The sequence below is a fragment of the Haliotis rufescens genome, unplaced genomic scaffold (assembly GCF_023055435.1).
Source record: "Haliotis rufescens isolate VD_foot unplaced genomic scaffold, xgHalRufe1.0.p SCAF_8, whole genome shotgun sequence".
In the NCBI taxonomy this organism is placed as follows: Eukaryota; Metazoa; Mollusca; class Gastropoda; order Lepetellida; family Haliotidae; genus Haliotis; species Haliotis rufescens.
In genome coordinates this window covers 53202742-53229222 of record NW_025964372.1, presented here as the reverse complement: position 1 = coordinate 53229222, position 26481 = coordinate 53202742, and the positions used below count along the sequence as shown (strand labels likewise).

Genomic DNA, 26481 nt, shown 5'->3' with positions numbered 1-26481 from the left:
GGCACAGGAACAAGTGAAATAATTCTCTGAAAAGTATAAGTTTGTCCAGTACTCTTGTATCAGCATCACATCATGTCAGCACAGTAACCATGGCAACAATACCATAAATATATACAAATATAAGTTTCAGGAATGTAACTGATCTACAAATATTTCATACAAACATGTTGTCAGAGGAATGTATAACAGTGAACTAGCCTCGACTATAAAGTGTAGAAAATAGACTCTGTTACCTGACAGACATTGAAGGAACTGTTTCCTGGACCTGGGATTGTGTGGGTATAACAGGAAGACCAGACAAAGACCATCCTACACAACATGTGTCTAACACAGTCCCACACGGACATCGTGATTCACAAACACCCAACACAACATGTGTCTAACACAATCCCACACGGACATCGTGATTCACAAACACCCAACACAACATGTGTCTAACACAGTCCCACATGGACATCGTGATTCACAAACACAAACAATTAACAGTGAAATGTTTGATAGGCATAAATTAGAAGTTGACGAATGACAAAGTAGACACAATCTATGGATAACAACTTCTTTATTTACTGTAACGGCGATGTATCTGTACAGAACCACTTACCGTCGTCAAGCATGGCTTGCTTGACAACGATTTAAGGATTTATACCGAAATGTCCCCCTCACAGTACATAAGGAAGTTGTCATCCATACATTGCGTCTACTTTGTCAGCCAACACAGTGACTGACTGACTGACAGCTGGTGGAGGGACAACATCTGTACGTGACTCTGTGTTCAGACACAGCTGGGAACATGTTACACACCACACTTTGCTTACTGCCTTGTATCACTATCTTCCTAGTATATCCTGGAAATATCTACAACTGACATCCATCGCATGTTGCCATGGATACCACGGATACCTCCTCGCCAGTTGGTACAAAAACACGATGTTCCTCCACCACAAAGTCCTGGGTCACATGATGCAGAGGAAGGAATTGAAAGTGTTGTGAAATAACTATACCCTAAGTGCTGTAACAAAACATGTCCTGAGACATGATAGAACATCTATATAAATTTCTTGAATATGTAACTTGGAAAACAAAGATAAATGTGCTGGCATAATAATAAATAATGATATAATTTTTTAAAAAATGACAATTTTATATGGAAATATATAGTGGAAAAATATAGCAGTGCTCAGATGTTTCCAGGTGGATAGTCTGGGTCTTCAGCTCAATTCCAGGAACTAAAGTAGAGAACACATTACATAAAGGAATACTAACATCTAGTCTCTGAAATGAACATATCTTACAGAAAAAAACAGTGTTAAACTATCTTGACAAGCTATATTATAAAAAAGAGTCCTGAGACTCTCTTCATTTTCCTGATACATGTACTGCAGTAATCTATTATAGACTTGCATGGGCTGTATTGGATATATTTGTTTCCGAGTCTGTTTAACAAACTACATACATGGAAGTCTTGACAGATTCTTCGCAAAGAAAATCATGAAAATACAGCAGTTTTGGTAGCTGCAGCCTTTCATAGACATTCTCATATAACTCTCCACCTCCTGATCACAGGGCACGGTTTTACCAGATGCAAAATGTGTTCAGAGCTCATAACGTGCGGATGTTGGAAGGAGTGAAACTCATTGAAATGAAGCATGTACATTTGATTTACCGGATATTTCTGTTTTGATAAATGCAATCCATGTTGGTCACTCAATCAATATGTTTGGTCTTAGGCATCCCACATTTTAGGTTTATTTCTAACTACAGTGGTGACCTTGCCCTCCCCGCCCCCCATTTTGATGCTGCCTCCCCGCCCCACCCACATACCTCTGACCACACACACCTCTGACCACACACACCTCTGACCACACACACCTCTGACCACACACACCTCTGACCACACACACATTATACAAAAGTAAATCCCTGGGCGAGAGTTGAAGAGTATTTCAGTGGAAAAAGCAATCAGGCTGTCAGACACAATCCTGAACCAATCAGAGTCAACACGAGGACTGACAAGGGACATAACTCTGCTCAGTAGTTGCAGCAGATAGACCTCTGGCACCATCTAACCCAGATACACATTCACTGTAATAAGCACCTTGGGGGCTTAGAATTGACAAATGGGAATGCTTATTAAAAGCATAAACTGCGAATTAAATTTGTTCTCAGAGATCAAGCGAAAGTGAACAAACTTTGTTCAAATGTTGATGAAACTTAAGTGTTTCGATAATGGTAACTAGGCAATTCTACTGTTTCTGTGATACACGTCTGTGAAACAAGTCTGTAATATACACAAGAAAGTATGGCCTTCCAGGTTGGTTGGGTGGTTTGTTGTTTAACACCGCTCTCAGCAATATTCCAGCTATATGACGGGGGTCTGTAAATAATCGAGTCTGGACCAGACAATCCAGTGCTTAATATCATGAGCATCGATCCACGCAATTGGGATCGATGACATGCATCAACCAAGTCGCCTTTTACGACAAGCATAGTCGCCTTTCACGGCAAGCATGGGTTGCTGAAGATCTATTCTTCCCCGGATCTTTACGGGTCGGCCTTCCAGGTAAACTGTCAGGTCTTAGAAGGGAGTGCTTATAAAGGTTACTATCAAACTGGTCAAGAATTTGGTCAGGGTGCTAATTAGAGCGGGGAGCTTACTACAGTGAAGGCGGCACCACAGAGAAGTGATGCTTGAAGCAAGTAGTCCATACAGACTCCTCATAAAAAGTAATAAACACAAGTCTTTCATCAAAACACACTCTGAATAACAAAATATAGTGTCATGCTGCATAAATATATACATCATTGTTTTGTACAAGTAACTACAATAAACACTGATCAGACTTCTAACAAACTCAACAGTAACCATGACAACATATAAAGGAAATAAAGCCACTTTGACACAACAGATTCTTGTCCCGATCAACGGCAGTAACAACTCTGTAACAAAGACTGTTCATGAGGAAGCATGGGAATCCGAGCTGCCAACGTTAAAATTCATATCCTTTCATTTAAGTTCTGTAGGAAGTAAAACACACCTCATACAATAATGTGTGTGAACTAAAAATAAAAACATGTTGTCAACTGATGGTTAAAGTTCCTCTTGAAAGGATATAAAACAGTTTGGTGTAAAAACACAGCAATTCATCGATGGTGTGAATAGTGTACTGTTGGATATAGACATTGTCCTGGTCGGACATCACACAGAAACTAAGCCGTGTTTCACGTCCTGATACATCTTCCAAGACTTAACTTGCTCAACTTCTCTATACTAACTAACCAGACTTTGTGGCTGGCAACTATTTAGTGTTTAACTTGACAGCTGGTTAATTATCGCATTCAAGGTATTAAACAATCAGATTGTTACTATAGGTTTTGCCATAGTCATGAGCATGATGAGTAGGGATCAGATTGTGTTAGTACAAAGATTTTGAAATATTACTTTTTGAAAATCTAAACAGCTTCAAAACATGGAAAGACAGCTGGGCAAGTTTTCAGTATTGCCAGGTGTAGGTTCATAAACACATGTCTTTCATCAGAACTTGGTCTGAATAACAAAATATAGTGTCATGCTGAATAAATATATAGATCCTTGCTGCATCGGTGAATCCTGACCCCACTACACATCAGGGTTGAAACTAGAGCTGATGGTGTGCTGTTTGAGCGATATTCTACTAATATAATGACAGGGGACTTTACACATGGACTTTACACACCAACTCTACACTCAAGACTTCACCCATGGGGAATCAAGTTGACCCAAGCTTCTTTTTTTTAAAGTGATGGAAGATCGAGTGTGACAAGTTTCTGAATCAGATATTTGCACATATAAATTTGAAAGCTCAAGAGATGATTGGTTGCTTCCAGTCACATGACATCATCCATTCAGCAGTACATAAACCAGTGCTGGGACGATACACTGATGCATCAGTGGATCACAATATTTTACTTCTCGATACAAGTATCGATCACAGTCGCACACTCAGTAAAAAGTATTGATTCTTACTGTAAATGTTGGCCTTAATAACTGTTGTACTAAAGGCTAATTAGTAGGGTAAGTTTATAGTAAAAAAAACATAAATATTTTCATCCATTGTGCCATACTTGACACTGCTGACTGTAAATCAGGTATTTGGCCATCCTGTCTATGAGAAAGATGGCTTAGGGACCACAGATAAGAGCACATGCAAGTATCATGATACATATCGATCGTAAGTAAGGTATCGTGATACATATTGAATCGCACAGTTGGTGTATCGCCCCCAGGCCTAATATAAAAAGAGAGGTATGTTTAATGTCATCAGATAATTGCCATCTGTTTCCATACATCAAGGCACAGTTTATTATCATGGGAAAAATAGGAGACTACAGGGATTGCTAAAGATGTTAAATATGTCGTTTTGAACTGCCAACCACAAGAATATTTTTCAGTAAAAAATGAATTAGGTTATTTGAATGATGTTCATCAAACATGCTTGTATTGTGTATCATGGGTCATTACAGCGAAGTACATTTGTCACTTGTTTCACACAATAAAATTCTTCACAGCATGCTTTATTTAAAAAAAATTAAACTTTAAAATGTGCCCTTACGGTAACAGAACTTATTTTAACCGTGCCATTAGGATTTTAACCATGCCATTGGCACTTTTTTTTATAAGTAATTTTGAAACGTGATCATGACTTGCTGATTTTACCACAACTGCTATTGTGGATGTCTTTAAACTTCAACAAAGGGGGACATTTCACATCATCAGAAAAATGATCCTAAGAAGAAAACATTTCCATAACATTTCCAGTTTCGTACATTATACATGTTCTTTCTTAACATTGCAGAAGACTGCTCCACGATCTGCTACTCAAGTCTCAGCATGACGGGCAGCCCCACTTTCACACAGGAGATAAACTGTGTTTGCTCATGTCTTGTCAGTTGTGTCAGAGATGACAATAGATGAGGATCAAGAAGACTTTTCATCAGAACTGGCCCCCTTCTATGTCTAGTGTCATTCTACTTGAAATAGACATATTTCTGCAGGTATGTGAAACATCGATATGTCAGAACAATAACTAGGGCAACAACCTCTCACCTAGTCACATGATCTCCATGGGATTCGTCTGGACAGTCACACATCTGCTTCTTACGCAACTCACTTGTGAACAAATAATCAAAGGCACCATAAAAGTTTGTGAGGCTGCAGTCATGGACGCTGCCATTAAGGAAGGGGGCTCGTAGATCAATGAGGAGATGAACACTGGCGTACAGTCTCACAAACATCTCTTCATCCAGACATCGTAACAGCACAATGATGATGGACAGCATCTCGTCACAGCAGGCCAAGGGGCCATTCTTGTTCAGATCTGACAACAGGCTACCAAGTGATCGAAAAACTCTGGTCAAGCGACGCAGTTTCTCCAAGATTGTCTTCGCCCTGAACGATGATGTAAGGTGCTGCTTGACAGGAGAAAACATGTCCTCCAAAAGAACCCGGGGGTCTTCAAGTTCTTTATCTTGTTCAGCAACACATTCCTCTTCAGCATCAGCCTCACTGTCAGCAAGTTCATCGCTGTCAGTCGCAGACGACCTCTGTGGCGATACATCGCCATCAGAAACAGGCCCACAGTTGGTTTCATCAAAAATATTGGGGATGCTCCCAGAGATCTGGTGACACTCTCGGTCCGCGATCTGGTATAGCTCCTCCAGAGTACACCTCTTGATCTCAATACTCACACAAGACTTGGCCAGACTACTTCTGGTGGGACTGAGTATTTCAAACTCCTCACTGCTCTCACTCCCTGCTGTCAGACTTCTGCCCCGCCTGTACACAGATGGTTGGCCACCAGACCGGAGTCCACTGAGGATGATGTTGAGGATGTTGTCATCAAGGAGCAGCTCCTGGAGGCTGAGACGAGTGATGCCTCTATATAAGGAGATACACTTAGGAGCATGGGTCAACTCATACAGGTTACACAGGTGAGGCAACAGCTCCGTGTACAGCACATTTTCATATGACACCCACACCTTGTTCTTTGGGCTGCCGGCACATTCTGGGATACTGTTGATAAGTAAACAACACATTGCCTCCATCTGAGACCGGATGTCATCCTTGATTCTCTCTAGTGAATTCTTCAGAGCATCGACAGCCATTGGGAGAATTTCATCAGCTAAGTCAGGAGAATACACTGTTGATTTAGCATGTCCTCGTCGTCTCCGCTGAGATGAGCCGCCAGTTGCTTCAACAAATCTCACATCAATATCACTGATGGAAGCTCTGTCAAAGTTAACCAACTGCCACAACCCTTCAATATTGTCAGAAGAAGCACCAAACATCTTTGTTTCATCAATGGCACTTGAAATTTTATCCATGATCATCTTACATGCTTGGTGATGTCTCCGGAAAGCATGCGACTTCTGATTTTGTAAGAGCGAGTAGACTTTTTCCTCCAGTGTTTTCCATTCTTCTGGCTTGTCATTCAGACCAATGATGTCCAGAGAGAACTCACTACCATCTGTGCAGTGGACTGGGCTCAACTGATCCCTTGAGGAATTAATCTCAGAGAAAGCTGCCAATATTGCCTCTCGCACCGAGGATATTTTGACCTTCACAAGACAAGCCCTTTGTAAGTCTTCCTTCTGAAGTCTTAGTCTGTCATTCACCTCCAAGTAGATGTCATGGAACACATTTTCTTTCACTTTAATCTTTTTCAGTTTCTTCTTTTTGATGACTGGTGGACGGAACAAAACATTTCTCAAAGTTTCTTTTGCAGTCTGCATTGCAACAATATGTTCATGAATATTATCTCGCTTCTTTCTGAGGTCTTCAAGTTTAAGCATCGCTCCCTCTGATACCTGACAGTCTCGATATCTGTTAACCTGAAGCTGTGTGCCTTCGAATTCTGAATTCAACCTCAAGATATCTCTCTCCAGATGATTGTAAAGAAGAGATAAAAATTCCTTCTTACAAGACCTCGCATAAAGTTCACTTTCAAAATTTTCATTTTTCAGAATTCGTGTCCGCTGTTTCAGTAAGGTTTGTTCTGTTATATCTACTGATTTGGATTTCTTTAAAATCTCAGCTTCAACCATTTCAAATTTACTCTCCACCTGCAACAAGACATCCTGTAACGTGTCTCGGTCTTCCATGGTGAATGTGATAGCCGGGAAAATGTAACAATGAAGAAGTCGTGTTACTTCAGTGAGGAAGGAATCCCATGTCATCTTCTTGTCTCTAAACAGTGCCATGCAATCATTGGCCTTGTCTGCAAGCTCATCGACAGTTGGATCAAAATCATAAACATCAATGTCACCATGCAACATTTCAGCACCCTCAGGCACAAAACATTTCTGTGTTTCGATTTCATCATCGATAGTCTTCAACGCCGTTTGTTCCCTCCTCAGCCAGTGAACCTGGCGTTCATCACAGTCGATATACACAGAATCGAGGAGTAATGTCTTATACCACAGGGCAGACTCGATGTGGAAGTTGACTCTGGTCCCAGACGTGCAGGAACTACCATCCACGACGGGACGATATCCATCCCGTAAACATACGTCCCTGACCACAACAACCTTTTCGCCTAGTTTAAGATTGACGTGCATATCAGATTGTAGATCTTCCCCAGCCTGTATCATATACTGCGTCTTTTAAAATCATACCAGTGACTAAAAGCAGAACCCGTTGCTTACGTCATCGTAGATTGCCCGATGCCAAAACAACCCAAAACCAGGAAGTGACAATGTGCGACCTTTACCGAGGTTGACACAACACTCCCCCACACACCATAGCAAAATCAAATTCAGATACGTTATGATAACAAAATATGATAAATAGTATATTCTATTATTGATTGTTAATTATCGAAGGTTGAAAGTGCTACACTTTTAAATCCAATGAGAAGTGTACTTGTGTTCTTGATAACGTGCATGCTTTAAGCGGCAATACACGCATGCGCAGTTGGTTTGCGGAAAAGGAAACCGCATGTATTGTTGACTTTTCAGCACAAAGAAATATTTAGTTTTAGTTGAAAGCAAGAAGAAGGTATCAATTAGCGGTTGTGTTTATTTACTTTAGGATGTGAAGTAAATGCAACGTATTGTTGACATACATTAAATGGAATAACGACCACATCTGCTTAAGTGCACATACCACCTGTCGGTTGTAAACTTGTCGGCCGGTTCTTGTTTTCTTCAAGACAGTTTCAAGCATGGCTGAGGCGAGTCAGTCAGATGATGACTTGAGCATTCCGAGAGCCGCTCTAAACAAAATGATCAAGGAACTTGTGCCGAATGTACGTGTCGCCAATGAGGCAAGAGAACTGATTCTCAGTTGTTGCACGGAGTTCATACATCTCGTGTCGTCGGAAGCCAACGAAGTCTGCACCAAACAACAGAAGAAAACAATTTCACCTGAACACGTCTTGAATGGTAGGGTAAAGTTCACTCTCAACATGCTCAAGGCCTTTTAGGAATTTTTGCATAATCATTTGGTGGATATGTTTTGCAACAATGATTAATGGGGGTTATAGCGAAAACGGCACCTCAGCAAAACGTCAACGGGCGAAAACGGCACCGATTGGCGAAAACGGCACCTCGACTCAAGCGAAAACGACTACTATTGCCTGGCGAAAACTGCACCTTATTTTTTTTTACCTTGGTCAAATAAGGGATATTAAACTTATATGGTAACTTGCAAACACCAATAATTGTGTGATGTTAAAACAAGTTTACATTAGAAATTAGCCTCTACTCCAACTATGATCCAGCTTAGCTTATACGCAACACAACTTATTTTGAAAACATGACATGCTTTGAAGAAAAATAATAGAAATTAAACTCACGTTGTCTCTTACAAACACAAATTGTGAAATAAAACAAGTAAGAAATTAGACCCCTACTCCAATTTACTCACCGACTGATTGTGAGGCGAGTTAACTTATTGTGAAAACACTATACGCTTTGAAGTTTAAAGTACCTTTCTCAACTCAATTTAATCTGAAACTGTATTTAAGAGGCCTTACATGGTGCTGTCAGATCACAATTATTCACAATGGCCTTTCGATGTGTGCATGTGAGAAGAATGTCAGAAAACAACAACATGCTGTGATAACTGTGACCATGTAAATAAACCATATATATTACTACAAAAATCGTTCTTATCATTATTAAAAATAGAGATGCCGTTTTCGCCCGACGCATAGTAGCCGTTTTCACCAAATGTGTTGCCGTTTTCACCCGGGGAAATCGGTGACGTTTTGCTGAGGTGCCGTTTTAGCCTGCACCCCTTAATGGTATCCGTCCAATGTTACAGTATTGAATAGGAAGGCTTGGAATTCTCATCAGCTGATCATAGGCAACGCGCCTTCCCACCTTATTTGTGACTAATATTGCAACACGTGAGAGTGTCACTATCTGAAAAATAGTCCGATACAGCTCAAAATAACTTCAAAATGAGAAGAAAAATTACTCCTGTTGCATTTGTATGGCTTATTGTGAGTAAATCAAAATTGAAAATCAAACCAATACAAAAGTTTACATAGAAAATTAAACATCAGCATAAAATAAAATGTACAACCTCATCCTGAATGACATCCATCAGATTCAGAAACAGATGTTAACAAACACGTGGTATTAACTTTGGTAACTAATGTAATCAAACTACACCAACACCCGCCACATTGGTTTGATAGGGAATGCGAGACACAGAAACATAACAAATATGTCCTTCTAGAAAGGTTTAGGATTACGAATGATTGATAGTGAACATTGCAGTGAGTATTTAAACACCAAAAAGCTTTTTGAAAAAAACAGTCTGAAATGTCATTATGAAATGTCTGTCTCTGAAGAAGTTGTTAAAGCTGCAAAAAGTAAAGATTGTAATTCATTTTGGAAAACAATTAACATGATTATGCAATATTGCTATAGATGTGAGATGGGATCGTCATCCATCACTGCTGATAATTGGCATGCCTACTTAAGAGAATTTTTAATTCTGCAAGTAAAATCAAATCACTCATTTGATAAAGATGTTGCAGATTTTCTAGAAAACAATTCTACTGTAGACTGTGAAAATGTAGAAACTGCGATGAACTGGTCTGTGGGGAAATATCACACTGTGAAATAATAAATGCTTTACAGCATTTGAAAACTGGAAAATCACCGGGACATGATGGGATCCCAACAGAGCTGTGAAGGAAACCTGTTCTTTGTTATTACCCTACTATAAGTGTTTTTTTTTACCGTATTCTTGAAACAGGTCAAGTCCCAGAATCATGGAATCTTGGACTTAATCATGTCCCATTAGATAAATCCGACTCAAAGGATAACGCAAATAAATACAGAGCCAGTGTCATGTCAGACATTTTAAATCAAATATTCATATCAAGTTTTGAATCTCAAATAAACTTTTGGATCTCCACCCAACAGATACTGTCAGAATGCCAAGCAGGGTTTAGAGAAGATTACTGTACAATTGATCACATATTGGAAAATTGTTTTGTTGACTTCAAAATAGCATTTGACATCGTGGATCGAAATAAACTTCAATATACGTTCCTCGGTAAAGGTATACATGGTGAGATAAGTACACTACTTAGAAGTATATTTGGCAACATAAAAGCAGCTGTAAGATGTAGTAAAAATACTATGTCTGATGTAATCAATATAAGTGCAGGTGTAAGACAGGGATGTATACTATCACCACTCCTCTTTACATTGATGAACTTGTGAATGATATCGTGAACACTGATTGTAGTGGTATTTTTGTAGACTAAAGTCATACAGGAATTATAGATTTTACTATTTGCGGATGGTGTTGCAATATTTGCAGATAGTGTTCAAAATTTACAGAAAAAGATAGATGTTCTACATAAATATTTTGCTAAGTGGGAGTATCTGCAAATGCTAACAAGACAAGTTGTTGTTTTCAAGAAAGGAGGAAAGATATCTAAACATGAGAAATGCTTCTTCGGTCCAGAAAGACAAGAAGTTGTATCATACTACAAATATCTTGGCCTAACAATTTCATGTCAAAATTTATTTACCAAAGCATGTGAAGTACTTTCAAGGCAAGCAGATAAAGCAATGTATTCAGCAAAGAAGTTTATTAGTAAATTTAGAAATATACCTATTGAATCGCTGTTTAGGATATTTGATGGTAAAAAACAGCCAATACTGATGTACAGCGCGGAGCTTTGTGGAATCTTATACTGCCACAGCATAGAGAAAATTCATACAAAATTTTGTAAATTTGTTCTTGGCGTCGTCTACCGGTCACCAAGTAAGGCAATTCTAGCAGAATGCGGCCCAAAATATGTAGAATGACATCTGGTGACAAGATTATTCTGTAATTTCAGTTCATCTATGAGCTAAAATATAACTTTACAAATAAATTCATGAGAGTGGTTATGTGTTGTCTTGACCTTGAGATCGGTTCTATTCCCAGCTCTGGACAGTCTTGGGTTCGGAGCCTACAAGGAGGATGCACAGGCTGTGCTGCAGGAGGCCAAGGCTGTGGCTGCCAAGAAGAGAAGAGGCAGCTCCCGCCTCGAGAACCTCGGCATCCCGGAGGAAGAGTTGCTGCGGCAACAGCAGGAGTTGTTCGCTAAGGTTATACACACCTAGAAACTTTGAATCAGTTGTTACCTTGGTTACGAACAAGAGAAACAAGTAATTCTAGCTGGTCAATGCTTGCCATTTTCAATAACTTATTTAAGTGTTGAATTTTTTCCACATTGCATTACTATGATCACAGCAAACTGATAAAAAATTATTCCTATAGCACCTATTTATTAATGTACATGTTTTGTTAGGGTCTACTAGCTTTATCTCAACTAAAGTATTTTACTGTTTTTGTTAAAATATCATGCAGTCCCTTTCTCTCGGCTTTTGAGCTGTTTGATAAAGTCACAAGAAGCTTTCTAAACACTGCCATGTCTTCAGAGTCCACGTTATTAAGGAGATAAACATGCTGTGTTTTCAATGTAGGGCTAGCTACCTGTAGATTTAACTGTGTTAATTTGAAGTTTTAACTGAACACGCACCATAAACACAGTATGTTTATCTCCTACCATGACTGAATAAAACATGAACTCTTTGTGTCAGCAAATATATTGAGTGAATCGGCATGGGTTGGGTTCAATGTTTTGTGTGGGTTTTGATACCTTGTGATTTGATACCTTAGACTGACCATTCAAAATATTTTCCTAATTCATGGTTGAATTAAAATTCATATACATGTTATAAGCTTTGAATGTAGTATCCCCACGTCACATGTTATAAGCCTTGGGTGTAGTGTCCCCACGTCACATGTTATAAGCCTTGGGTGTAGTTTCCCCACGTCACATGTTATAAGCCTTGGGTGTAGTTTCCCCACGTCACATGTTATAAGCTTTGGGTTTAGTATCCCCACGTCACATGTTATCAGCCTTGGGTGTAGTGTCCCCATGTCACATGTTATAAGCCTTGGGTGTAGTTTCCCCACGTCACATGTTATAAGCCTTGGGTGTAGTTTCCCCACGTCACATGTTATAAGCCTTGGGTGTAGTGTCCCCACGTCACATGTTATAAGCCTTGGATGGAGTATCCCCACGTCACATGTTATAAGCCTTGGGTGGAGTATCCCCACGTCACGTGTTATAAGCCTTGGGTGTAGTGTCCCCACGTCACATGTTATAAGCCTTGGGTGCAGTGTCCCCACGTCACGTGTTATAAGCCTTGGGTGGAGTATCCCCACGTCACATGTTATAAGCCTTGGGTGGAGTATCCCCACGTCACATGTTATAAGCCTTGGGTGTAGTGTCCCCACGTCACATGTTATAAGCCTTGGGTGTAGTTTCCCCATGTCACATGTTATAAGCCTTGGGTGTAGTGTCCCCATGTCACATGAAGCCTTGGGTGTAGTGTCCCCACGTCACGTGTTATAAGCCTTGGGTGTAGTGTCCCCACGTCACATGTTATAAGCCTTGGGTGCAGTGTCCCCATGTCACATGTTATAAGCCTTGGGTGCAGTGTCCCCACGTCACGTGTTATAAGCCTTGGGTGTAGTGTCCCCACGTCACGTGTTATAAGCCTTGGGTGTAGTGTCCCCACGTCACATGTTATAAGCCTTGGGTGTAGTGTCCCCACGTCACATGTTATAAGCCTTGGGTGCAGTGTCCCCATGTCACATGTTATAAGCCTTGGGTGCAGTGTCCCCACGTCACATGTTATAAGCCTTGGGTGTAGTGTCCCCATGTCACATGTTATAAGCCTTGGGTGTAGTATCCCCATGTCACATGTTAAAAGCCTTGGGTGGAGTGTCCCCATGTCACATGTTATAAGCCTTGGGTGCAGTGTCCCCATGTCACATGTTATAAGCCTTGGGTGTAGTGTCCCCACGTCGCATGTTATAAGCCTTGGGTGGAGTATCCCAACGTCACATGTTATAAGCCTTGGGTGTAGTGTCGACATGTCACATGTTATAAGCCTTGGGTGTAGTGTCCCCACGTCACATGTTATAAGCCTTGGGTGGAGTAACCCCACGTCACATGTTATAAGCCTCGGGTGTAGTGTCGACACGTCACATGTTATAAGCCTTGGGTGTAGTGTCGCCACGTCACATGTTATAAGCCTTGGGTGTAGTGTCCCCACGTTACATGTTATAAGCCTTGGGTGTAGTGTCCCCAAGTCACATGTTATAAGCCTTGGGTGTAGTGTCCCCACATCGCATGTTATAAGCCTTGGGTGTAGTGTCCCCACGTCGCATGTTATAAGCCTTGGGTGTAGTGTCCCCATGTCACATGTTATAAGCTTTGGGTTGAGTATCCCCATGTCACATGTTATAAGCTTTGGGTGTAGTATCCCCACATCACATGTTATAAGCTTTGGGTGTAGTGTCCCCATGTCACATGTTATAAGCTTTGGGTGGAGTATCCCCATGTCACATGTTATAAGCTTTGGGTTGAGTATCCCCACGTCACATGTTATAAGCTTTGGGTTGAGTATCCCCACGTCACATGTTATAAGCCTTGGGTGTAGTGTCCCCACGTCACATGTTATAAGCTTTGGGTTGAGTATCCCAACGTCACATGTTATAAGCTTTGGGTTGAGTATCCCCACGTCACATGTTATAAGCTTTGGGTTGAGTATCCCCACGTCACATGTTATAAGCTTTGGGTGGAGTATCCCCACGTCACATGTTATAAGCTTTGGGTGTAGTGTCCCCACGTCACATGTTATAAGCTTTGGGTGGAGTATCCCCACGTCACATGTTATAAGCCTTGGGTTGAGTATCCCCACATCACATGTTATAAGCCTTGGGTTGAGTATCCCCACGTCACATGTTATAAGCCTTGGGTGTAGTGTCCCCACGTCGCATGTTATAAGCTTTGGGTGGAGTATCCCCACATCACATGTTATAAGCCTTGGGTTGAGTATCCCCACGTCACATGTTATAAGCCTTGGGTGTAGTGTCCCCACGTCACATGTTATAAGGTTTGGGTGGAGTATCCCCACGTCACATGTTAAAAGCTTTGGGTTGAGTATCCCCATGTCACATGTTATAAGCTTTGGGTGTAGTGTCCCCATGTCACATGTTATAAGCTTTGGGTTGAGTATCCCAATGTCACATGTTATAAGCTTTGGGTTGAGTATCCCCACGTCACATGTTATAAGCTTTGGGTTGAGTATCCCCATGTCACATGTTATAAGCCTTGGGTGGAGTATCCCCACGTCACATGTTATAAGCTTTGGGTTGAGTATCCCCACGTCACATGTTATAAGCTTTGGGTTGAGTATCCCCACGTCACATGTTATAAGCTTTGGGTTGAGTATCCCCACGTCACATGTTATAAGCCTTGGGTGTAGTGTCCCCACGTCACATGTTATAAGCTTTGGGTGGAGTATCCCCACGTCACATGTTATAAGCCTTGGGTGGAGTATCCCCACGTCACATGTTATAAGCTTTGGGTTGAGTATCCCAACGTCACATGTTATAAGCTTTGGGTTGAGTATCCCCACGTCACATGTTATAAGCTTTGGGTTGAGTATCCCCACGTCACATGTTATAAGCTTTGGGTGGAGTATCCCCACGTCACATGTTATAAGCTTTGGGTGTAGTGTCCCCACGTCACATGTTATAAGCTTTGGGTGGAGTATCCCCACGTCACATGTTATAAGCCTTGGGTTGAGTATCCCCACGTCACATGTTATAAGCCTTGGGTTGAGTATCCCCACGTCACATGTTATAAGCCTTGGGTGTAGTGTCCCCACGTCACATGTTATAAGCTTTGGGTGGAGTATCCCCACATCACATGTTATAAGCCTTGGGTTGAGTATCCCCACGTCACATGTTATAAGCTTTGGGTTGAGTATCCCAACGTCACATGTTATAAGCTTTGGGTTGAGTATCCCCACGTCACATGTTATAAGCCTTGGGTGGAGTATCCCCACGTCACATGTTATAAGCTTTGGGTTGAGTATCCCCACGTCACATGTTATAAGCCTTGGGTGGAGTATCCCCACGTCACATGTTATAAGCTTTGGGTTGAGTATCCCCACGTCACATGTTATAAGCCTTGGGTTGAGTATCCCCACGTCACATGTTATAAGCTTTGGGTTGAGTATCCCCACGTCACATGTTATAAGCTTTGGGTTGAGTATCCCCACGTCACATGTTATAAGCCTTGGGTGGAGTATCCCCACGTCACATGTTATAAGCTTTGGGTTGAGTATCCCCACGTCACATGTTATAAGCTTTGGGTTGAGTATCCCCACGTCACATGTTATAAGCCTTGGGTGTAGTGTCCCCACGTCACATGTTATAAGCTTTGGGTTGAGTATCCCCATGTCACATGTTATAAGCCTTGGGTGGAGTATCCCCACGTCACATGTTATAAGCTTTGGGTGGAGTATCCCCACGTCACATGTTATAAGCTTTGGGTTGAGTATCCCCACGTCACATGTTATAAGCCTTGGGTGGAGTATCCCCACGTCACATGTTATAAGCTTTGGGTTGAGTATCCCCACGTCACATGTTATAAGCTTTGGGTTGAGTGTCCCCACGTCACATGTTATAAGCTTTGGGTGGAGTATCCCAACGTCACATGTTATAAGCTTTGGGTTGAGTATCCCCATGTCACATGTTATAAGCCTTGGGTGGAGTATCCCCACGTCACATGTTATAAGCTTTGGGTTGAGTATCCCCACGTCACATGTTATAAGCCTTGGGTGTAGTGTCCCTACGTCACATGTTATAAGCTTTGGGTTGAGTATCCCCACGTCACATGTTATAAGCTTTGGGTGGAGTATCCCCACATCACATGTTATAATCTTTGGGTGTAGTGTCCCCACGTCGCATGTTATAAGCCTTGGGTGTAGTGTCCCCACGTCACATGTTATAAGCCTTGGGTGGAGTATCCCCACGTCACATGTTATAAGCCTTGGGTTGAGTATCCCCACGTCACATGTTATAAGCCTTGGGTGTAGTGTCCCCACGTCGCATGTTATAAGCTTTGGGTGGAGTATCCCCACGTCACATGTTATAAGCTTTGGGTGTAGTGTCCCTACGTCACATGTTATAAGCTTTGGGTGGAGTATCCCCACGTCACATGTTGTAAGCCTTGGGTTGAGTATCCCCACGTCACATGTTATAAGCCTTGGGTGTAGTGTCCCCACGTCGCATGTTATAAGCTTTGGGTGGAGTACCCCCACGTCACATGTTATAAGCTTTGGGTGGAGTACCCCCACGTCACATGTTATAAGCCTTGGGTGTAGTGTCCCCACGTCGCATGTTATAAGCCTTGGGTGTAGTGTCCCCACGTCACATGTTATAAGCCTTGGGTGGAGTATCCCCATGTCACATGTTATAAGCTTTGGGTTGAGTATCCCCACGTCACATGTTATAAGCTTTGGGTTGAGTATCCCCACGTCACATGTTATAAGCTTTGGGTGGAGTATCCCCACGTCACATGTTATAAGCCTTGGGTGGAGTATCCCCACGTCACATGTTATAAGCTTTGGGTGGAGTATCCCCACGTCACATGTTATAAGCTTTGGGTTGAGTATCCCCACGTCACATGTTATAAGCTTTTGGTTGAGTATCCCCATGTCACATGTTATAAGCTTTGGGTTGAGTATCCCCACGTCACATGTTATAAGCTTTGGGTTGAGTATCCCCACGTCACATGTTATAAGCTTTGGGTGGAGTATCCCCACGTCACATGTTATAAGCTTTGGGTGGAGTATCCCCACGTCACATGTTATAAGCTTTGGGTGGAGTATCCCCAAGTGACATGACCCGTGAAGATCCGGAGTAGAATAGGTCTTCAGCAACCCATGCTTGCCGTAAAAGGCGACTATGCTTGTCGTAAAAGGCGACTGACGGGATTGGGTGGTCAGGCTTGCTGACTTGGTTGATGCATGTCATCAATCCCAATTGCGTGGATCGATGCTCATGATATCTATCACTGTATTCGATTATTTACAGACCGCCGTCATATGGCTGGAATATTGCTGAGTGTGGCACAAAACAACAAACCAACCGACCCAAGTGACGTGTTATAAGCCTTGGGTGTAGTGTCCCCAGTTGTAGTCAGTGCGGGCAATCATGTGTGACTGTGACAAACCAGTCCATCATGTCTGTCAGTTTTTATGACCCTCGGGAGTAGTGGGCACATCCTGCCCGGGAAACTGTACATCCTGTTTTTTATTAAGACGGATGAATACAATAATACTTTGTATTTGTAGGCTCGACAGGAGCAGGCCCAGCGAGACCAACAGCAGTGGTTTCAGATGCAGCAGGCTCTTCAACAGCAACAGCTTCTACAGCTGCAGCAGCAACAGCAGCAACCTATAGACAGTCAAGAGGACTATTCCTAGGATAGTGTAGTTGTCTCCCCTGAGTGAAGGTAGCAGAGACTGTCAAGGGGATATGACGGACATGTGATAATTCAAAATTTCAATGTTTATCTTGAAAACTGCATGGATACAGGGTTTCAGATGTGTGTTACCATGGATACAGGCTTTCTGCTCTATATTACCATGGTTAGGGTGGATTGCCATTCTTGTAGACAGAACTACTGCATACAACACTATAGACTGTTGGTACAACGCTACAGCCAATGATCCCAACACTCCAATCAATTATAAGAATCTTTAGTGCTGACTGCTCGCAGAGAGGAATGGAGTTGGTCTGACCTTTAGTGTATCTCTTTGAAGACAAGCAACCATTGTGTGTTACAGTAATACATATTTTTGGTCTGCTTTTCTACAAAATCCTGAAGACCTATAATCTGTGTAGGAACCTCGACCATGGTGTTCATGCTATGTAGTAGCTTCAACTTGGAATCAGGAAGCATGACCACTTCTCAACATCATCAAGATGCTCATTGTGTTATAAGTACAACCAACGTGGCCATCACAAGGCTCACTCCACTTTCCTCTATACATGGAGATCGGCTGTTCTTAATGAAAGATCTTAATACAAATTCTTAGATCTCTTGCCGTAATACTAACATTAAAAAGAATGGTTGAATCTGAAACTTGATCAGTTACCATGGCAACTACAGAAGCTGAAGTTGAGCCTGAACATTCCTCAGCTGCTGGCTCCTGATGTAAGCTGGTGGACCAGCTTCTAACATTGCATGTTGGGAAATATTGTATATATGTGACCTTGACATTTCCATTGTTTGAAGGCTGATGTGTTGTGGCAGTGTACTTGGGAGTGACTGTGAACATTGTTATGTATATATTATAATGTCGGGTGGTCATTCATTGCTTGTCAAATAAACTATTTGTTGATAGCAGTTGTTTTATTCATGATGGCGGAATGCAAGAGACAGACAGACCAGTCCGGGTATTGTGAGACTTGGATCCACATGTGAACAACAGACAATCTCATTAGAATCAAATCTTAGTGCTCGACACAAAGATCTGAAGACATCCAATTCACTACACCAGTGTGCCCTGTCACAGTGAGTGAGTGACGTTTACACCACTTTTAGCAATATTCCAGCAATATCACGGCGGAAGACACCAGAACTGGGCTTCACACATTGTACCCATGTCGGGAATCGAACCCGGGTCTTGGCGTGACGAGCGAACACTTTGACCACAAGGCTGAGTACACCTGAGTTTAGATGGTATGTGTAGACACTATGTGGAAAACCTTCGGAGTGGACACAAATAAGTGAAAAGAACTTGAGTTTGCTGGTGTTTATTGTTTTGACATCATTGTATATATATTTACACAGTATTTACAACAAAATCACAAAGACGTGATTACCAGAATCACTTTCTGCAGTCATTTGATCATCAGACATTTGATTGCCAGCAACAGAGATGATGTGGGGACAGGTCAGTTGGGAATGGGGTGCGGATAGGTCAGTTGGGGGTGAGGGACAGGTCAGTTGGGAATGGGGTGCGGATAGGTCAGTTGGGGGTGAGGGACAGGTCAGTTGGGAATGGGGTGCGGATAGGTCAGTTGGGGGTGAGGGACAGGTCAGTTGGGAATGGGGTGCGGATAGGTCAGTTGGGGGTGAGGGACAGGTCAGTTGGGAATGGGGTGCGGATAGGTCAGTTGGGGGTGAGGGACAGGTCAGTTGGGGCTGGGGGTGAGGGACAGGTCAGTTGGGGCTGGGGGTGACAGTTAAGGGTGGGGGGACAGTTGGGGAAGGGTGGGGATATGCATCAGTTGGGGGTGGGATTGTTATTAGCACCTCATAATATGTTAGACCTTTGAAGAATCATAATTAACTGAAATATTTGATCACCCTTGGTTCTCACAGGCGAAGGGGAATATCTAACACTGGAAAGCGTCGTCTTGGCATTTCTTGTGAATCAATCTATATTTAGATTACAAGAATACCGAGGACCTGCTCTGAGGGGAGTCAAGGCCCCCATGCTGGTTGTGAGAAGCGACGGATTGGATGGGGGTGATTTTGTGTTGTCATATAGATGGACGATTGCTGACTGCGGCTTTTAACCAGAGTGAATGTCGTCCTTTGTGGGGGAACTGATGACTTCTCACTGACTAATTGACAGGATCACCGACTATACCACAGGATCACTGCCTCTGACACACTCTTCCCTAATCACTGCAGGTAAATGCACAGCTCCAAACTCGGGTACATGTACACAATATTGCCTAAGGGAACATGGTGACGTCATGTTTTCACTGATATGCTGTATCTGTCAAGGTCGGCCTGGCTGACCTCTGCTGGGGATTGACTCATTGGATCCTTGCCGTCATGTGACTTGGGGAAGGCGATGACGTCCCTGATGCTGTTTGTGCCACAGATGATGGCCAGCAGGCGGTCCAGTCCTGGCAACAAACATCTCAGTTTCAGTCTTGTGTCAGCAGACAATCAGTCTTTTTCATGTGTCAGTAGACAATCAGTCTCAGTCTTGTGTCAGCAGACAATCAGTCTCAGTCTTGTGTCAGCAGACAATCAGTTTCAGTCTTGTGTCGGCAGACAATCAGTCTTTTTCATGTGTCAGTAGACAATCAGTCTCAGTCTTGTGTCAGCAGACAATCAGTTTCAGTCTTGTGTCAGCAGACAATCAGTCTTTTTCATGTGTCAGTAGACAATCAGTCTCAGTCTTGTGTCAGCAGACAATCAGTCTCAGTCTTGTGTCAGCAGACAATCAGTCTCAGTCTTGTGTCAGCAGACAATCAGTCTCAGTCTTGTGTCAGTAGACAATCAGTCTCAGTCTTGTGTCAGCAGACAATCAGTCTCAGTCTTTTGTCAGCAGACAATTAGTCTGTCTTGTGTAAGCAGACAATCAGTCTCAGTCTTTTGTCAGAAGACAATCGGTCTCAGTCTTTTGTCAGCAGACAATTGGTCTTAGTCTTGTGTCAGCAGACAAACAGTCTCAGGCTTGTGTCAGCAGACAATCGGTCTCAGTCTTGTGTCAGCAGACAATTGGTCTTAGTCTTGTGTCAGCAGACAATCAGTCTTAGTCTTGTGTCAGCAGACAATCAGTCTCAGTCTTTTGTCAGCAGACAATTGGTCTTAGTCTTGTGTCAGCAGACAATCAGTCTCAGTCTTTTGTCAGAAGACAATCAGTCTTAGTCTTGTGTCAGCAGACAATTGGTCTTAGTCTTGTGTCAGAAGACAATCAGTCTCAGTCTTTTGTCAGCAGACAGTCTGAGTCTTGTGTCAGCAGACAATCAGTTTCAGTCTTTTTTCAGCAGACAGTCAGTCTCAGTCTTGTGTCAGTAGACAATCAGTCTCAGTCTTGTGTCAGTAGACAGTCTCAGTCTTGTGTCAGCAGACAATCAGTCTCAGTCTTTTGTCAGAAAACAATCGGTCTTAGTATTGTGTCAGCAGACAATCAGTCTGTCTTTTTTCAGCAGACAATCAGTCTTAGTCTTGTGTCAGCAGACAATCAGTCTCAGTCTTGTGTCAGCAGACAATCAGTCTCAGTCTTGTGTCAGCAGACAATCAGTCTTTTTCATGTGTCAGTAGACAATCAGTCTCAGTCTTGTGTCAGCAGACAATCAGTCTCAGTCTTGTGTCAGCAGACAATCAGTCTCAGTCTTGTGTCAGCAGACAATCAGTCTCAGTCTTGTGTCAGTAGACAATCAGTCTCAGTCTTGTGTCAGCAGAAAATCAGTCTCAGTCTTGTGTCAGCAGAAAATCAGTCTCAGTCTTGTGTCCGCAGACAATCAGTCTCAGTCTTGTGTCTGCAGACAATCAGTCTCTGTCTTGTGTCAGCAGACAATCAGTCTTAGTATTGTGTCAGCAGACAATCAGTCTCAGTCTTGTGTCAGCAGACAATCAGCCTCAGTCTTGTGTCCGCAGACAATCAGTCTCAGTCTTGTGTCAGCAGAAAATCAGTCTCAGTCTTGTGTCCGCAGACAATCAGTCTCAGTCTTTTTTAAGCAGACAATCAGTCTCAGTCTTGTGTCCGCAGACAATCAGTCTCAGTCTTTTTTCAGCAGACAATCAGTCTTAGTCTTGTGTCAGCAGACAATCAGTCTCAGTCTTGTGTCAGCAGACAATAAGTCGCTGTCTTGTGTCAGCAGACAATCAGCCTCAGTCTTGTGTCAGCAGAAAATCAGTCTCAGTCTTGTGTCCGCAGACAATCAGTCTCAGTCTTGTGTCTGCAGACAATCAGTCTCTGTCTTGTGTCAGCAGACAATCAGTCTCAGTCTTGTGTCAGCAGACAATTAGTCGCTGTCTTGTGTCAGCAGAAAATCAGACTCAGTGTTGTGTCAGTAGACAATCAGTCTCAGTCTTGTGTCAGCAGACAATCAGTCTCAGTCTTTTGTCAGCAGACAATCAGTCTCTGTCTTGTGTCAGTAGACAATCAGTCTTAGTCTTGTGTCAGCAGACAATCAGTCTCAGTCTTTTGTCGGCAGACAATTGGTCTTAGTCTTGTGTCTGAAGACAATCGGTCTTAGTCTTGTGTCAGCAGACAATCAGTCTCAGTCTTTTGTCACCAGACAATTGGTCTTAGTCTTGTATCAGAAGACAATAGGTCTTAGTCTTGTGTCAGCAGACAATCAGTGTCAGCCTTGTGTCAGCACACAATCAGTCTCAGTCTTGTGTCAGAAGACAATCAGTCTTAGTCTTGTGTCAGTAGACAGTCTCAGTCTTTTGTCAGAAGACAATCAGTCTCAGTCTTGTGTCAGAAGACAATCAGTCTCAGTCTTGTGTCAGTAGACAGTCTCAGTCTTTTGTCAGCAGACAATCAGTCTCAGTCTTTTGTCAGCAGACAATCAGTCTTAGTCTTGTGTCAGAAGACAATCAGTCACAGCCAGACAGTGTCACCAGACTTGGTTTTTGGTGCTCTACCAAGGTTCTCTGACCTGCATGTTACCATAACAACCTGTGTCTTACCTAGGGCAATACCTCCATGTGGGGGACACCCGGAGTCCAGTGCGTCCAGCAGGTGCTCCAACTGACCGGCATCCTCCTACAACACAGCAAAATCTACAACATTTACAACATTATCAACATATCCACATTCAAAAAACACTATCAATGTCCAACATTCTAAATGATTCCAGGAAATTTACAAATTAACCTTGTACGGTTATTTAACTGTGGAACTCTACATCAGCAAACCTTGTATATCCCTTAAATTGCTTCATCCAAGAACTTTTTGAGCCCTTCATCAATTATTATATTGCAAAGTATATTTAGCCTTCAATACCTCCATGCCTGACAGGTCTTCATTGTACACTACATAAAGGTTTGTGACATAATCAACTCAAGTCGGGCGAGTATGGAGGGTGAGGAGGCTCTTTGAACCCACGTCACACAGCAGCCTGTAAGTCGAGAGGTGTGAGCAGAGGCATTGTCGTGAAGTAGTAGAATTCCAGCAGTCGGCATTCCTAGACGCTTTTCTTTGAAAGAATCTCAGGTGACGAAGCAAATCAGCATATTAGGCACTGGTAATCATGTTTGGAAGTAATCAACAAGGATCACATCCTTTGCATCCCAGAATACAGTGGCAATAACTTTCTTCACTGATCTCAGAAGAATTTCTCTGATGCCGGAGAAGTGGAATGGTGTTCCCAACACAGCACTATAGCAACCCAAGCGATGACGTGTGTAATGGTGGGAATCTCACTTCTTTTCCCACATCTAACCACTAGAGGTAGAGGAATTGGGGAGGTGTGTGGGAGTACTTCTGGGGCCATTTTAGTTAGTGTGACTGAAGCTAAAATACAGGATTCTATATATTCTTAGAATTATTAACAATGATAACTATTGTTTGATGTTTGACTGGGAATAGTTTGACTGTACTTATATGCATGTATGAAATGATCAGATCAAGCGTACACAGAAGTTGTCTGAAGCTTTATCTTTACTCAAACATGTACAAGTCAAAAGGAAGGTGTGCATCATCAGGAAGAAATGTGTAACCACTGAGCTATAGTGAGTTGTCCTCATTAAACAATATATCACATGACTAACCACAGGTCCGATTAGTACTGTGGGTAAACGGGCCCCACTCAGGACCCACCCGACCTGAGTACCAGAGTTACCCGTCCAAGCCCTAAATGGTGCCATTCCATGGATTGACATTTTGACTCGGGATCATAGTGGTAGACCCATGTTTTATCACCTGTTACCAATCTGTTTGTGAATTTGACAAAATCCTCCTCAATTAGCTCTAAATGTTCTCTGGCAATGGCAGTTCTTTTTTCCTTAATATCAGAATTTAGAAACTTTGGCACAAGCAGATATCAGGGATGTGAAATCTCTGCGGAAACGCGGAAAATCGCGTTTTTTAAAACAGTAGTCCTCGGAAAAAATCATCTTCCGCGTAAACATTTAATATAATTTTTAAAAAAAACACTCCGAAAAATATTATCGAAAACCGGACAATTGGCGCGGATTGTCCTGTTTTCGATCAGAGCTTTCACCAGCATAGGTTTTCGGACATCATACGTTTTCTGTCACGAATACTTGCACTATAACGTGGGGTGTGGCGTCACACAGAAATTGTAAATACTCAGAGTCAGCTGATGGCTTGTTTTTAAGATAAAGTTGTCGTTTAGCCTGTAAGTGAATGAGATGTTTTACAGTTGTTCATGTGATAAGCGAGAAAACTATGAATGTTTCTTCAGCGTCCAAAACCCCATGTCATGGGGATATATGTTGTATTAATGTCTTATGTTTGCAATGGGGTTTTGTTTTTTTCATCAAAAGGTAAGTAAAAGGTAAGTTTTTTTCAATATGCTTCAACATGGGGAAAGGGTCAGACATTGCACGCTTGTGACAGTTGTCCTTGTGTCTGGGGGATGGGGGTTGAAGTTATGGCAGTATTGCTCCCAGACCTGGCGGGTAGCCAGGTGCGCGAAAGCTATGCCCAATTTTTTAAAAGTACTGATTTAACTTCGAAATTTTACTGCATCTGCCATCTTGTTTATTTGACTTATTGACTTTGACCATTGACTTATTATATTTCTTGGTGTGAATGTTGTCCAAACTGCACGAAATTGCTTAAAATGCAATCAAATGTTTTAAAGACCCCCCTAGACTTTTCCTCTTTTTTCGGGAAACCTGCTCACATCCCTGAGTTATCTTATTCATCTGTAAATGTTCATGAATAATAGTTTCAATGGATCTATGGCTTAGACCTGTGTGTTCTTCAAGTGCAGCAATGGTAAATTTTTCTATATCCTTGACTGAATCTTCATTGATGGAAGTTGAGGGACGTCCAGACCTAGGGTCATCTTCAAGGCTTGTTGACATGCGGTCATGAATTTCTTGGAGAGTACCTTTTCAAGTGGCTGTCACTAATATACAAACGGCCTCAACAGACCAAGTACACTTGCAATGTACTACTCAAACAATGAACTACTCAAACAATGAACTACTCAAACAATGAACTACTCAAACAATGTACTACAATGACTTGTTCACTTTGTTATGGCCCATAGTTAAAAGTAAGTCAGGCTTAGAACTTTTTTAACCAATCCCCGTAACAATATATGGAACAAGAAGAAGAGATATTTTGAAAATAATTATTAAATTTTGCAAAAAAAACCATGAGAACTGATGGCGAGCTGACAGAAGCACACAACTGGTTCTCACAAACAAAGCCACATGTTAAGAATGGTGCGTACAACTGCAACGATGGCTTATAAAACACTTGCCACACTGACATTATAAAACACTTGCCACACTGACATTCTAAAACACTTGCCAAACTGACATTCTAAAACACTTGCCACACTGACATTATAAAACACTTGCCACACTGACATTCTAAAACACTTGCCACACTGACATTATAAAACACTTGCCACACTGACATTCTAAAACACTTGCCAAACTGACATTCTAAAACACTTGCCACACTGACATTCTAAAACACTTGCCACACTGACATTATAAAACACTTGCCACACTGACATTATAAAACACTTGCCACACTGACATTCTAAAACACTTGCCAAACTGACATTCTAAAACACTCGCCACACTGACATTCTAAAACACTTGCCACACTGACATTATAAAACACTTGCCACACTGACATTCTAAAACACTTGCCAAACTGACATTCTAAAACACTTGCCACACTGACATTCTAAAACACTTGCCAAACTGACATTCTAAAACACTTGCCACACTGATATTATAAAACACTTGCCACACTGACATTCTAAAACACTTGCCAAACTGACATTATAAAACACTTGCCACACTGACATTCTAAAACACTTGCCAAACTGACATTCTAAAACACTTGCCACACTGACATTATAAAACACTTGCCACACTGACATTCTAAAACACTTGCCACACTGACATTCTAAAACACTTGCCACACTGACATTCTAAAACACTTGCCACACTGACATTCTAAAACACTTGCCACACTGACATTATAAAACACTTGCCACACTGACATTCTAAAACACTTGCCAAACTGACATTCTAAAACACTTGCCACACTGACATTATAAAACACTTGCCACACTGACATTATAAAACACTTGCCACACTGACATTCTAAAACACTTGCCAAACTGACATTCTAAAACAC

General features: G+C 42.0%; 3 protein-coding genes across 4 annotated transcripts in view; 1 reads left to right on the top strand and 2 right to left on the bottom strand.

The window, feature by feature from the left end:
- Nucleotides 1–2426: 2426 nt before the first annotated feature.
- On the bottom strand, nucleotides 2427–7781 carry LOC124145588. The gene has a single exon (XM_046515409.2). The coding sequence runs from the start codon at nucleotides 7624–7626 to the stop codon at nucleotides 5080–5082; it is 2547 nt and encodes an 848-aa protein (XP_046371365.2). The 5' UTR covers nucleotides 7627–7781; the 3' UTR covers nucleotides 2427–5079.
- Nucleotides 7782–7960: 179 nt separating this feature from the next.
- Nucleotides 7961–18770, top strand: LOC124145589 (protein Dr1-like). Its single transcript, XM_046515410.2, has 3 exons — nucleotides 7961–8418; nucleotides 11435–11598; nucleotides 17716–18770. The coding sequence occupies exons 1-3, from the start codon at nucleotides 8199–8201 to the stop codon at nucleotides 17845–17847; spliced, it is 516 nt and encodes a 171-aa protein (XP_046371366.1). The 5' UTR covers nucleotides 7961–8198; the 3' UTR covers nucleotides 17848–18770.
- A 397-nt stretch (nucleotides 18771–19167) lies between these two features.
- Nucleotides 19168–26481, bottom strand: part of LOC124145591 (aspartate--tRNA ligase, mitochondrial-like) — a 60214-nt gene continuing 52900 nt past the window's right edge. For both annotated transcript variants that reach the window (XM_048389128.1, XM_048389129.1), the window contains exons 17-18: nucleotides 22815–22890; nucleotides 19168–20290 (exon numbers count right to left, since the gene is read on the bottom strand). In XM_048389128.1, coding sequence (XP_048245085.1) covers nucleotides 20133–20290; nucleotides 22815–22890 — 234 coding nt within the window. In that variant the 3' untranslated portion in view covers nucleotides 19168–20132. The remainder of the gene's footprint in view (nucleotides 20291–22814; nucleotides 22891–26481) is intronic.

Bases quoted from the DNA above. Each gene is read 5' to 3' on its own strand.
- LOC124145588 (XM_046515409.2), bottom strand. From the start codon at position 7,626: ATGATACAGGCTGGGGAAGATCTACAATCTGATATGCACGTCAATCTT.
- LOC124145589 (XM_046515410.2), top strand. From the start codon at position 8,199: ATGGCTGAGGCGAGTCAGTCAGATGATGACTTGAGCATTCCGAGAGCC. The intron at 8,419-11,434 runs GTAGGGTAAAGT...TTCTATTCCCAG, and splicing joins ACCTGAACACGTCTTGAATG to CTCTGGACAGTCTTGGGTTC. The intron at 11,599-17,715 runs GTTATACACACC...TTGTATTTGTAG, and splicing joins AGCAGGAGTTGTTCGCTAAG to GCTCGACAGGAGCAGGCCCA.